Source organism: Podarcis gaigeae (genome assembly GCF_964106915.1).
Source record: "Podarcis gaigeae genome assembly, chromosome: 5".
NCBI classification, from domain to species: domain Eukaryota; kingdom Metazoa; phylum Chordata; class Lepidosauria; order Squamata; family Lacertidae; genus Podarcis; species Podarcis gaigeae.
In genome coordinates, this window is record NC_139681.1 from 99,689,990 (window position 1) to 99,702,967 (window position 12,978).

Consider the following 12,978-nt stretch of genomic DNA (forward strand, 5'->3'; position numbering starts at 1 on the left):
GGCTGAGTGTGGGCACACTCACAAAGCATTTAAAAAGCATTCCCCAAAAGTAAAAATAGGCTCAAAACAGAGACAGCCTTTTTCCAGGGACAGGATCCAGACTAGCCCTCATAAACAGGGAAAGGCAGGGTGTGCGTGCATTGCCAGGGTGTGGCCCCGGCATGGAGACAGGTTCTGCCTGAGAATCAGTCGTGAAGCTATGGGATGTTGGGTGGCAACACCCAGGTACAGAGAGGATGGCGGCTTGCTGAGGCAAATAAACCCTGCATCCTATTAATGCTTGCAAATGATACCTTTCCTCAGACCTAGGGAGAAACTGAGTGACGATCCCTTTGCAGAACTCAGATGCAATACGGGGTGTCAGGGAGTGGATTTTAATTACCCTTGCATCAATGTCTCATCCAAAGAACAGAAAAGTCATCTTGGCAGGCTGAGTTGCCATGTTCTCAGATTTGGGGGCATAAGGCAGAGGTTTCCAATGTTTTTGAGTCCACGGCTCCCTTGACCAACTATCTTCTTTCTGCAGCTCCCCTGTGGGGCTCAGGAGCCCAGTTAGGACACCCCTTGCCTGCAGAGCAGGCAGCCTCTCACCCTTTTTCGATACCCTCCCTTGTGGAGTGTGCCCTCTGCCTCCTCTCTCCTCTCTTTGGGAGTCCTCTGGGCAGCCGCTGCTGCTGCCCCTGGTCTCTGAGCTGCACCCCCCAGACCCAAAGAGAGGTGTTTCCTCACACTGCCCCACAGGACCTAGGACTTGTCTGTCCATTCCCAACATCAAGGGCTGGCAGACTATCTGGCTGCGCTCCCTCGCCCGCTTGCTTACTTGCTTACTCCAAGGCCACCTCAGCTCCTGGCAACCAGCACCCCCTGGCCAGCGTCAGAGACGCCATTCACCCGGGGAACTTGTAAGCAGGGCTGCTGCAAGAAACAGCTTTGCAAGCCTTTGGGAGGCAGAGACTCAAGAGGGCATCAGAGGAGGGAGGGAAGGAAAGAGGGACAGAGGACAGTGTTGCCAACAGCACCCCTGACCATCATTCCAGGCACCCAAAGGTGCCAAGGCACACTGGTTGAAAACCACTGGCGTAAGGGACTGTGGCTTCAGTTGAGGTCTGGCTCAAACCCAGAATCTGTTCCCAAAGCAGTGTGAAACAATAAACAAAGGAAAGCATGTCTCTGAACATGGACAGAGTATATTACGGAGCCCAGATTGTGTAGCAGTTAGAGGGTTGGACTAGGACCTGGCGGATCAAGTTTCAACTCCCCATTCCGCCACGAAGCTTACTGGGACATTCACGATCTCTCAGTCTAATCTACCTCACAGGGTTGTTGTGAGCATGAAACAGAGAAGGGGAGAAGTGTGTGCGCATTGCTGAATAGCATCACCGTGTATACATGGGATTTAAAAGCCTCAGTACCTTAGGCCAGACTTTGCAAGTACATTTTCATGGCATCATCACATAGTAGAACTGGAAGGCACCCCAGGGGTCATCTAGCCCAACCCCTGCAAATGCAGGAATCAAAGCTATTTCCCCCTCTTCTCATTAGTCATTCAAGCCTCTGAAGTGTCCTTGCCCAATTCCCGAAGGGGAGCCACACCAACCATCTGCCCAGTCCAGCTGAAACTGCAGCAAATGTGACACAGGAGCTTCTGGACCTTAAACGCCTCAGAGGCCAGGGATGTGTTTGTGGGCTTGAATCCACATCGCAAGACGTACCTGAGAAGCTGGAGGGTGCATGCCCGCTAAAGCTTATGCCACCATGCATTTGTCAACCATTTTGGCTGCCACCTGACGAGTCGGCTTACCAGTTCAGGCAGAGCTCAGCAGGAAACCGTGAGGGATTTGCTGAGCGAAACAAGGTTGCTAATCAGATTGTGGCACCAGCTACAGACACAGGAGCCAGAACAGAGGTGCTTTCTGACGCCCTCAGAATAGCTGAGCAGTTTGACTCTGCTGGGAGCAGGGCTTAATTAAAGATCAGACCCAGCACCACTTTCCAGTGCCAAAGCTCAGTGCTGGGCACTGAGGGACAAACATGGAGGCAAGGATGAGCCTCTGAGGAAGTACAGAGGGTCTTTTTATGATGGAAAGGCCCTAGTCAACCTGGACTCCGTAGCCATCTAGGATCAAGAAGGGTGACCAGAATCATGTTGCTTCCTTCTGGGCAATGGTTACCCCCAAATCTCTTGCTTTTAAAACTGAGATTATCAGGAGATGCTTCTGGATCAGACCAGTGGCCCATCTAGGCCAGCATTCTGTTCTCACAGTGGCCAAACAGGTGGCTCTATTGGTGAAACCTGCAAGCTGGATTCTCTCCTCCTGCAGCTTCCAGAGATTGGCATCCCTGAGCACTTAAAAATAAAAGGTAAAGGGACCCCTGACCATTAGGTCCAGTCGTGGCCGACTCTGGGGTTGCGGCACTCATCTCACTTTATTGGCCGAGGAAGCCGGCGTACAGCTTCCGGGTCATGTGGCCAGCAGGACTAAGCCGCTTCTGGCGAACCAGAGCAGCGCACGGAAACGCCGTTTACCTTCCCACCGGAGTGGTACCTATTTATCTACTTGCACTTGATGTGCTTTTGAACTGCTAGGTTGGCAGGAGCAGGGACTGAGCAATGGGAGCTCACCCCGTCACGGGGATTCGAATTGCTGACCTTCTGATCAGCAAGTCCTAGGCTCTGTGGTTTAACCCACAGCGCCACCCATGTCCCTGAGCACCTACTGCCCTCCAAAAGTGGACCTAGTAGCCATCAATAGCTCTCTCCTCCACAAATTTGTCCAATCCTCTTTTAAAGGCATTGAGGTTGGTGATCCTGCAGTGAGTTCCAGTTGTACTATGTGATACATGAAGGAGGACATTCTTTTGTCTGCTCTCAATCTTCCAACACCCCCCTTTGCTGGAAGTCCCTGAGTCCTAGTGTCAGGGGAGAGGGAGAAAAACTTCTCTCTTTCTCTGTGCTCTGCATAAAATGTATTAACTGGAATGGCTGAAGTTGAACTAGAAGAAACCCACAGACTCAAATAATTGTAGTGTTGGAAGGGGCCACCAAGGGTCATCCAGTCCAGCCCCCTGCAATGCTGGAATCACAGCTGAAGAAGCCCTGACAGATGACCTGTGTTTTAAAAACCTCCAGTGAAGGAGAATCCATTACTTTCCAAATGATCAAGCACAAACTCTAAATTTTGTGAGGGCACATGTTATGGGGAGATCAATGTGACTGAACCAATAATAATAATAATAATAATAATAATAATAATAATAATAATAATAATAATAATAATTTATTATTTATACCCTGCCCATCTGGCTGGGTTTCCCCAGCCACTCTGGGCGGCTTCCAACAGAATAGTAAAATACAATGAAACATTGAAAGCTTCCCTAAACAGGGCTGCCTTCAGATGTCTTCTAAATGTCATATAGTTGTTTATTTCCTTGACATCCGACGGGAGGGTGTTCCACAGGGCGGGCGCCACCACCGAGAAGGCCCTCTGCCTGTTTCCCTGTAACCTCACGTCTCGCTGAGAGGGAACCGCCAGAATGCCCTTGGAGCTGGACCTCAGCTCCAACACTTTGAATTGTGCTTGGAAATGTACTGGGAGCCCGTCGTGTGTCGTCTGTCACTGGGACAGCGGCATGGTAGGAATTTCCCCACTTGGCTGATTGGCTGTTGCCATTTGGGTTTCGCCTGCCGCGTAGCAAATCATCACAACTTGTAAAGCTGCAGATAGGACCTGGTTCAAGGTGGTTAGGGAGGCAGAGCTGTGCCAATCCCTCTGTGAAGGGTATTCCTTTAAAGCTGCAGTTCTCAACCTGTGGGTCCCCAGATGCTGTTGGACTACAACTCCCATCACCCCTGAGCTCTGGCCTTGCTAGCTAGGGGTGATAGGAGTTGTAGTTCAACAACATCTGGGGACCCACAGGTCAAGAACTGCTGCTTTAAAGGAATCCAAGGACTCTAATTGGTTTGGTCAACCCCCAATATGGTGCGCCCTGGGTCAGCGCTACCTACCGTGGGCATAGGGAGCTAGTTGAACCAGAGCCTATGAAAGCACTCACTTTTCTGTAATCAATAAAGTTGTGGCCTAAATTCTGCCAAGAAACCAAAACCAAAATTTGAGTCAAATGTGTTTTTATTTATGGGGGAGGTCTCGGGATCTGAACACACAACCGGGAATCAGTGTGTGTGATGGGAGGAGGTTTTTCCAACTAAACCCCCTCAAGCTCATGCTTATTCCACCCACTCAGGAGAGCTGAGCTGGAAAAGCACACCAAAACACCCACACAAACACACACACACACACACATACCCAACGCACACAACGGGAGCGATGGCCAAGCCATGACTTCTGGTTTGGAGAGATTGTGGGCACACCTTGTTCCACTTGCGCACACGCTATCTATCTGCAGGCTGTTGCCTGAATGCCAGATGTGAACTCAGAGACCATTGCGCCCCGCGGAGGGTGAACGGGCACCGCCTAAGTTGTGCGCCCCAGTTAATTCCAGCTCTAGCAGCCACGGGATGGAGATCTGGTCGCCTTGCTGGTGCCAACAAGAAAGCCAGCCAACCGGTTCTTTCTAGGAACAGCATGAAAACACTCACAGGAAACCCTCGCCAAATTCCTGAACCCCAAACTCTGCTAATTGTGTCCACCTTTGCTAAATCGTCTCCCTCCATCCCCCAGAAACAGTGGATTGTGTTCAAGTGCACTTGCCAAGCCAGCCTCAGTATTTAATCAAATCAAATTATAGTCATTATTCTTCCCTCCCCCCTTTCTTTCCTTCCAGCTACCCAGAGGAATAAAGACTTATGTTACATGATACGGACAGGTTTGTCGTGATACAGCAGTCAGTAGCCGCTGCTGAGAAGTGGCTTCTGCATCTCAGCTGCGAGCCCTCAAGCCTTTTGGCTAACTTCCGGGATTCTTAGCAAAGTTCCCTGGGAACAAGCTTCTGTTACTAATGCTGACATCTGAATCATCGAGTTGGAAGGGACCCCCCAATGTCATCTAGTCCAACCCCACCCCCTGCAACGTATTAATCTCAGCCAAACAATCCCTGATCGATGGCCATTCAACCTCAGATTTGCGGTGCGCCTGTTTTGGGTGAGCAAAAGGTATAAGGAAAAGCCAACATGTCAACTTCTTTCTCGTTCAGTGTCTAAAATCATCCATATTGAAACCCAGGGAAGCAGTGGTATCTCATGATTCCGCCTATATCTGCCTCTTTAGAGGTGAAGCAAAACCTTCAGATGTATTTGAAGTTCCTCAACATTTCAGTTTGGCTGCTCACGTTGCCAGAGGCACATTTTCGTGCGAAGGCAGGATATGACTTTAAGAATCAATAAACAGAAAATTTGACATTCAAATTGAAATCATAGATTCAAGGATTTGTAGAGTTGGAAGAGATCCCAAAGGACATCTAGAAGATTGATTATGCAGTTACAGATAGGTAGCCATGTTGGTCTGCCATAGTCAAAACAAAAAAAATTCCTTCCAGTAGCACCTTAAAGACCAACTAAGTCAGTTCTTGGTATGAGCTTTCGTGTGCATGCACACTTCTTCAGATACACGTACATTTTTTTCCTTCCTTCCCTATCTTCAATGGATAAAATCTACTGGAACAAAAGACGTTCGGTGGAAACTAAAGACGCTATGCCCGTGGCTGAGGATAATAGTTTGAACCCTTCCAATGGATATGGCGGGGGTGGGGGTGGGAAGGGAAGGGAAGGAAAAAAATGTACGGGAAGCTCATACCAAGAACTGACTTAGTTGGTCTTTAAGGTGCTACTGGAAGGAATTTTTATTGATTATGCAATTGCTCTTAAAATGTGGACAGTTCAAACTTGGGCAAAACAACATTGTACAGTGTTTCTTGAGGGTCTGATTCCGAGAAACGTCCCTAGTGAACTCTCACGACCTATCATCTGTTACATATTGTCAAATACAAAATACCATTGCATGTCACCTCTCAAATCTTCTGAAATCGATCTCAAACATTGTCAAATTCTAAACTTCTGCCAAGCACAAATAAGTAACATGAACTGTGAAAAACGCTACCTGCAAAGAATCCAATTTTCACATGTACACATGTCAGTTTTAGCTCCGTAAAGCTCCTGTACTTTTAACAACTGCCCTCTGGAACCTCAACACACATCCCTGGTCAGGGAAGGGAGAATCACAAATAGTTCAGATGAAAAAGTAGTGTGTTTTGGAACTAGACAGATCTCATCAGAGAGGAATGAGTTATGTGAAACTCCAAAGCTGGCTACCATTAAAAAATGATCCAAAATAGATACTACATAATTACTGTCCCCACCCTTGTGAGAAGCAGCCAGAAGGATTTTCAAGCGTATCTTGAACAAAACCTACAAGAGGAATTTGCATCCCTACCAACAATTTCCTACGTGCCTTAGCAACTGTTTTCTCACTACCAGGAGTCTTTTGCAGAGAAAGGCAGACAGAACAGCTCCCACCTCCACTGAGCAGCCTTGAGAAAGCTGCCACCTGCCAGCCTCAGTTTCTCATCTGTAAAATGGGCATTGTGACGATCGACCTCACAGAGCTCTTTGTTGTGAACCAGCCTGATACTGATGTGCTAAGGCAATGGTAGCCAAGAAGACAGTCCTGTCTGTGGGGTATGGAGTGCAGTCGGGATGTGGGGACGTATGGATGCATACATTTAAGATGTTTGAGCTGTAAAAGAAAGCATTCAAAAGCCAAGTGGCCTTTGAATTAGAAAAGAGCAAAGGACTTCGTTGATGCTCTGGGACCTAGCAGAAGCCTGAGAAATGCCTCTGTAGCCTGAAAAAATTATTTCCCTGAGTCTGGTTAAGAAGTTTTCCCCAGGGAATGCCCAGAGGTAAAGGAATTCTGGAATAAAACCCTAAAGGTTATTAATGAAATTTTTAAAGTGAAGCTTTCAATAGACTTTGATTTCATGACAATGGGTATACTTGGAAACAGGGCTATAGAGAAAGGTGACCGGTTTATATTCAAAGCTATGATATTAGCAGGAAAAGCAACGATAGCTTTAGGTTGGAAAGATAGAGGAAAATGGACAGTAGAGGCATGGAATAGTTATTTGTTTGAACTTATTCAGTTGGACATTGTCGCAGTTATGTCACAGGAAACAACGTGGAAGGTCAAATCCACCACGGTCAGGAACAGATGGAACCCCTATCTTCAATGGATAAAAACTACTGGAACAAAAGAGGTTCGGTGGAAACTAAAGACGCTATGCCCGTGGCTGAGGATAATATTTGAACCCTTCCAATGGATATGGCGGGGGTGTGGGTGGGAAGGGAAGGGAAGGAAAAAAATGTACGGGAAATTTAGAATTGGAAGGAGATAATATGATGCATGTAAAAATCCCAAATTCGAATAAAACTTAAAAAAAAGTTTTCCCCAGTGAAACCAAAGGTTTCCGTCTCTAAGGCTGCGTGTGACACGGAGATGCCTGCTTTTCTTGTTGAGGTGTATAATTTGACAACTTCTAAAAGTTATCCTGCCTCTTCTGTCTTGGAATTCTGAGTCCCTGTAGTGCTGATCACCAAGAAAGGCAGTTTATTGACACCGCAGCCCTGGGGTGCTGAATTGAAGAGAAACCCACCAGCACCGAAAGGAAATCTAGCAAACCACTTACTTGGCAGGCTGAGCAAGGTGTCGAAGGCTTTGCATTGCATCTGCCCTGTGCTCTGCGTGACGCAGTTCATCCACAGACCTTGGTAGATGGCCTGGGCTGTCACAATGTTCTCCCCAGCATAGGCGTTAATTTTCCACTGGGGCATGGCTGTGCTGATGATCAAGCCCACCCAGCCGACGAAGGCCAGGATGAAGCCCAGCATCTGTAGACCACTGTTGGCCATCTCCTTTGCACTGGAGCTCCTGGGAAGTTTCCAAAGGCTTGGAGCTTTGGGGATCGATCAGCGCTGGAGCCCAGCCGATTCTCTGAGCAACCTTGACAGAGGAGCAAAGCGAGCTTCTGCTTGTACTTCTGCGCTTGTAATCCGAGAGATTTCAGAGCAGGTTGCTGGATGGAGGAGCTACCCAAACTAAAGTCAGCTGCACCTGTGGCTCACTATTTAAACCAGAGTCCTCTGAGAGCCCCCTAGTGGTTTCGCTTGAGTTTGCCAGCGCATCCTGACTGCTCCCAATGAAAGTTAAGCACCACCAAAAGGTTAAGTCTGGGTATTTCAGGGTTGATGTGTTTTTGGTGTGAAAAATGCAGCGATTTTATCCATTGCAGCAAGATGAAAAGGAATCTTTGCTCCAGCCTCCTGTCTCCTTGCAGAGTCAGAGCCAGCCATGTGCCTCCATTAAAGGCCACTGTAGCATGCTTCGCGCGCATGGGCACATCATGCATTCCATCACTTATGATGCCTTCATTTTGGGATCCACCCTGTTCCCTTGGTGGTTTTTACTTTTAAGGGCATAGCAGTGGCAAGGGATGAGAGATTACTGATGCTGCAAGGATACCTAATTAAAAACACTGACTCAATAGCACCTTTCTTACTATCATGTACACACTGAGTGTTGAAATCATTCGTGACTTGTGTGTTAACTTTATTGCTGTTTTGGGAGAAGACTCATCATTCTTCAGAGGTACCAATACTTCTGTAAGGGGCATCAAGGGAAGTATCACTACCTCTGTATCCTGCTTTGGGATGAACCCACCGGGAGCCCTGGGTGAAGTTCTGGGCGCCACATTTTGAGAAGGACATTGACAAGTTGGAACGTGTGCCAAGGAGGACAGCCAAGGTGGTCGAGGATCTGGAAACCAAGCCTTATGAGGAACGGTTGAATGAGTCAGAGGTGAAGATAGCTGCTCCAGCAGCCAGAGTGGTGCACATTCTGCGCACCTGGGGGCGGAGCTAGCTGTCTGTGGGGGCGGGGCTAACCACCCACGGGGGCAGGACAAGTGTCCCAGGGGGTGCTGCCCCAGAGTGGCACACATGCCGTGCACCCAGGGGGTGGGTCAAGCAGCCCAGGGGGGCAGGGGGAGCTGCCCAGGAGGGCGATTGGCACAGCAATTGGCGCCCATTGGGGGTGATTGGCATTCAGGGGGGCGATCGGTGTGGCGATCGGCACCCAGGGGGGCAGCGCAGCGATCCACCCAGGGGGGATTTTGTCACGCCCCTCACGGATGACACCCGGGGTGGGCCGCCCCCACTGCACCCCCTTCCTCTGCCACTGGAAGGAGTTGGGGATGTTTAGCCTGCAGAAGAGAAGACTGAAAGGGGATATACGATAGCCACCTTCAAATATCTGAAGGGCCGTCACGTAGAAGATGGAGCAAGCTTGTTTTCTCCTGCTCTGGAAAGGAGGACTCGAATCCATGGCTTCAAGTGACAAGAAAGGAGATTGGGACTAAACATTAAGAAGGACTTTCTGATAGGTAAAAGGTGCTGTGAACTATATCCAATGCATTTTTAAAAAATTTAGCATCGGGGGAATGTGTCGGGTTTTTCTCAGCCTGTGTCCTACTATTCCAGTTTTGAGTTCAATTTTATTATGATTTGTTAGAAATTATATTTTTTTGTTTACATTTTTGCAAATGACCCTGAAATCAATTGATATAAGGGCAGCACCCCTTCTTAGGCCCAAACTCTCAAATAAATATGTAAGTTGGGTTGATTTGCATGTATTCTCGTGTAGTAGATTAGTCATCATGACAATGAGCCAGTTGTTTTCTATCCGTTCAAATGCAACCTTTTTCTTTTATTTTCTGAGCCAGTGTGGGCTAAGACAAGGGAGACCAGGGTTCAAATCGCAGCTCAGACATGAAGGTAGTTGAGTGATCTTTAGCCATTCGCTACCTCTCAGCCCACGGAGTTGTTGTGGAGATGAAATGAGGAAGGAAGGGGAAAACCATCCATATCACCTTGAACTTCTTGGAGAGAGAGAAAACTGGGATATAAATGCAAACAAACAAACAAACAAATAACAAAGGGCCAAACTCTGTGCCAGTACAGTCAAACAGGCAGAACTGGAATATTTGTGGAATGAAATGAATGCTGAGATCCAGTTTGCCATTTTTAGGTGGGAAGGTTGGGACCCTATTGTTTTCCTCAGTCCCATCAGACTTTGATTTGGATCAAGCACAGTCTTCGAGTTTTAAATTTCCTGCATCTGAAATCCAGATGCAATACCTAGGTTGGCTCAAGTGTATATTGGGCTTAAATCCAGCCCTCTCCTACCGTCTATATCTCCCTTTAATTACATGTTTGCTCAAGGAGTGAGAGAGAGGCTTAAGGGGGCTGTTAGTGCCAAATGTGGGGTTCTAATCTCAGTACCATATTTCCAAAACCCCATAAATAGCTTGTGCATTGGAAAATAACTGTTTTCTTGTTCTTCTGCAGCTGCCAAGTCCCTCTGTGGTGTTTGCACTGCTCCTTAATCCTGCACCAGGTAATTCTCAGACAGTGTCCACCCTAATTGTTCTGCTGTTCCAATCAAGCGAAACCACAACTTTTGCAAAACAAGGACTCCTCTGATACGGGAGTTCAGCTCATTGTTTTCATGCTGAGGTTGCTTCATCCTGATGACTCGGTGGATTTCACCTGGGCTTCGCTGAGCCCTTGACAAAACAGGGCTGCTAAAGTGGTGATTTACCTGTCAAGGCTGGCTTAACCACAGAGGGGATCCAATCATGGAGAAAACAACAGCAGAAGAAGCAAACAGGACAGGCTCCATAAACAGGAGAACGGTCAAGGTCTCTTGGCTTCCACCACACCTATGGCTCAGCTTCAGGATCTGTCCTTCCAGGGAGCACTCAGGGCTGATTTCCTTCAGAATGGAGAGGTTTGCAGTCCATGGGACTCTCAAGAGTCTCCTCCAGCACCAGAATTCAAAAGCATCCATTCTTCGGCGATCAGCCTTCTTCATGGTTCAGCTCTCACTTCCATACATCACTACTGGGAAAACCTTGGCTTTAACTATATGGACCTTTGTTGGCAAGGTGATGTCTCTACTTTTTAAGATGCTGTCTAGGTTTGTCATTGCTTTTCTCCCAAGAAGCAGGCGTCTTTTAATTTCATGGCTGCTGTCATGATCTGCAGTGATCATGGAGCCCAAGAAAGTAAAATCTCTTACTGCCTCCATTTCTTCCCCTTCTATTTGCCAGGAGGTGATGGGCCCACCATTACATTTCTATAATTCCATAACAAAAGCCCTGGGAGCCTGCAGTAGGAATTGCAACAGGGGCATGGAAGAGTAAGCGTGAGTGAGGATTGTGATGCAGAAGTCCTCTTGGTTTCAATTACATCTTCACAGTTTCTAAGGCTTGGTTGAAATGTGTCAGCAGGTGAACAAGTGCTTACCTGAGAAATTCACACATCCTCATCCACTGGCTCATTTAAATCAAGCCACCCTTCCTGTAGGTGAAATGAGAGGATCTGTCACCCAGGAACCAGCCAAGCACCAAGTTTAAATGAGGCACCGAGAAGCTTTCTTCCTGTTCATGTCTGGCATAGCGCTGAAACTGAACCTGCTTCACAGGCAACGTTTGTCTAACCTGCTGATTCAGAAATGGGAGTAGCTCCCGCTGCTATTCTCCGCACCTTCCCTTGTTGCATTTCAAATTCCTTCTATCTTGTTTTTGCAAACCGCTGTGGTATATATTTACAATATAGTGGAACAAAATAAATAAACTACATGGCTATTTCCATGCAATGCATGTTCTTAGGCCTTATGCACAACTGAATTCCCTTGATAAAAATACAAAAAAATTCCAAAGATGCGAAGACGGTGCAGTTTAGTGGGTGGCTAAAGTTAATAATAATAATAATAATAATAATAATAATAATAATAATGTATTATTTGTACCCTGCCCATCTGGCTGGGTTTCCCCAGCCACTCTGGGTGGCTTCCAACAAAGATTAAAAATACACTAAGATGTCACACATTAAAAACTTCCGTTCCACCATCAAACAGCCCTTACTGTCACAAAGTTCTTCCAAATGTTTAGTCGGAATCTCCTTTCTTGCAATTTAAATCGATTGGTTCTGGACTTCCCTTCTGGTGCATCAGGGAAAAAATCTTGCTCTCTCTTCCCTGAGACAGCCCTTCAGATATTTGAAGATCCAGTCTTGTCTCTTCCAGACCAGCTTCCTCGTGAGGCCTGGTTTCTGGACCCTTGGTCTCCTTTTTCTGCACATGCTCCACAGAATAATAATCATAGAATCGTAGACTTGGAAGTGTCATCAACCCCCTGCAAATGCAGGAATCACAGCTGAAGAATCCCAAACATATGGTTATCCAGTTAGAGAGTGGGACTAGGATCTGGGAGAGCAGGATTTGAATCCCAGCTCAGCTTTGAAGCTCACCTTGGGCCAATCACCATCTCTTAGCTTCTTCTTTTTTTAATGCTTTATTGGTTTCAAAACCGCATAACAGAAATAATCAATAGATGTTAATGACAAAATAAAGATAAGCATTCATTCATTCCTTGATTGCTGCTTGTTTTGTACCTCATTCTATACAGTGGTACCTTGGGTTATATGCGCTTCAGGTTACAGACTCCGCTAACCCAGAAATAGTGCTTCAGGTTAAGAACTTTGCTTCAGGATGAGAACAGAAATTGTGCTCCGGCGGTGCAGCGGTAGCTGGAGGCCCCATTAGCTAAAGTGGTACTTTAGGTTAAGAACAGTTTCAGGTTAAGAACGGACCTCCAGAACGAATTAAGTACTTAACCCGAGGTACCACTGTGCTTCAATTTAACATGACCTCCCATCTTCCCATTATGTTCCCGAGTTAGATTCCTTGGATACGCACTTGACTTTATTTTCTCCCTATTACAGTGGTACCTCAGGTTACAGACGCTTCAGGTTACAGCCTCTGCTAACCCAGAAATATTACCTCCGGTTAAGAACTTTGCTTCAGGATGAGAACAGAAATCACGCTCTGGCAGTGCGGCAGCAGCAGGAGGCCCCATTAGCTAAAGTGGTGCTTCAGGTTAAGAACAGTTTCAGGTTACGAACGGACC

The 12,978-nt window shown here is 47.1% G+C and overlaps 1 protein-coding gene across 1 annotated transcript in view; it reads right to left on the bottom strand.

Annotated features, from left to right (window-relative positions):
* Positions 1-8,325, bottom strand: part of CLDN1 (claudin 1) — a 28,516-nt gene extending 20,191 nt beyond the window's left edge. Inside the window, exon 1 of the mRNA XM_083739961.1 lies at positions 7,639-8,325. Coding sequence (XP_083596087.1) covers positions 7,639-7,861 — 223 coding nt within the window. The 5' untranslated portion in view covers positions 7,862-8,325. The remainder of the gene's footprint in view (positions 1-7,638) is intronic.
* Positions 8,326-12,978: the final 4,653 nt, after the last annotated feature.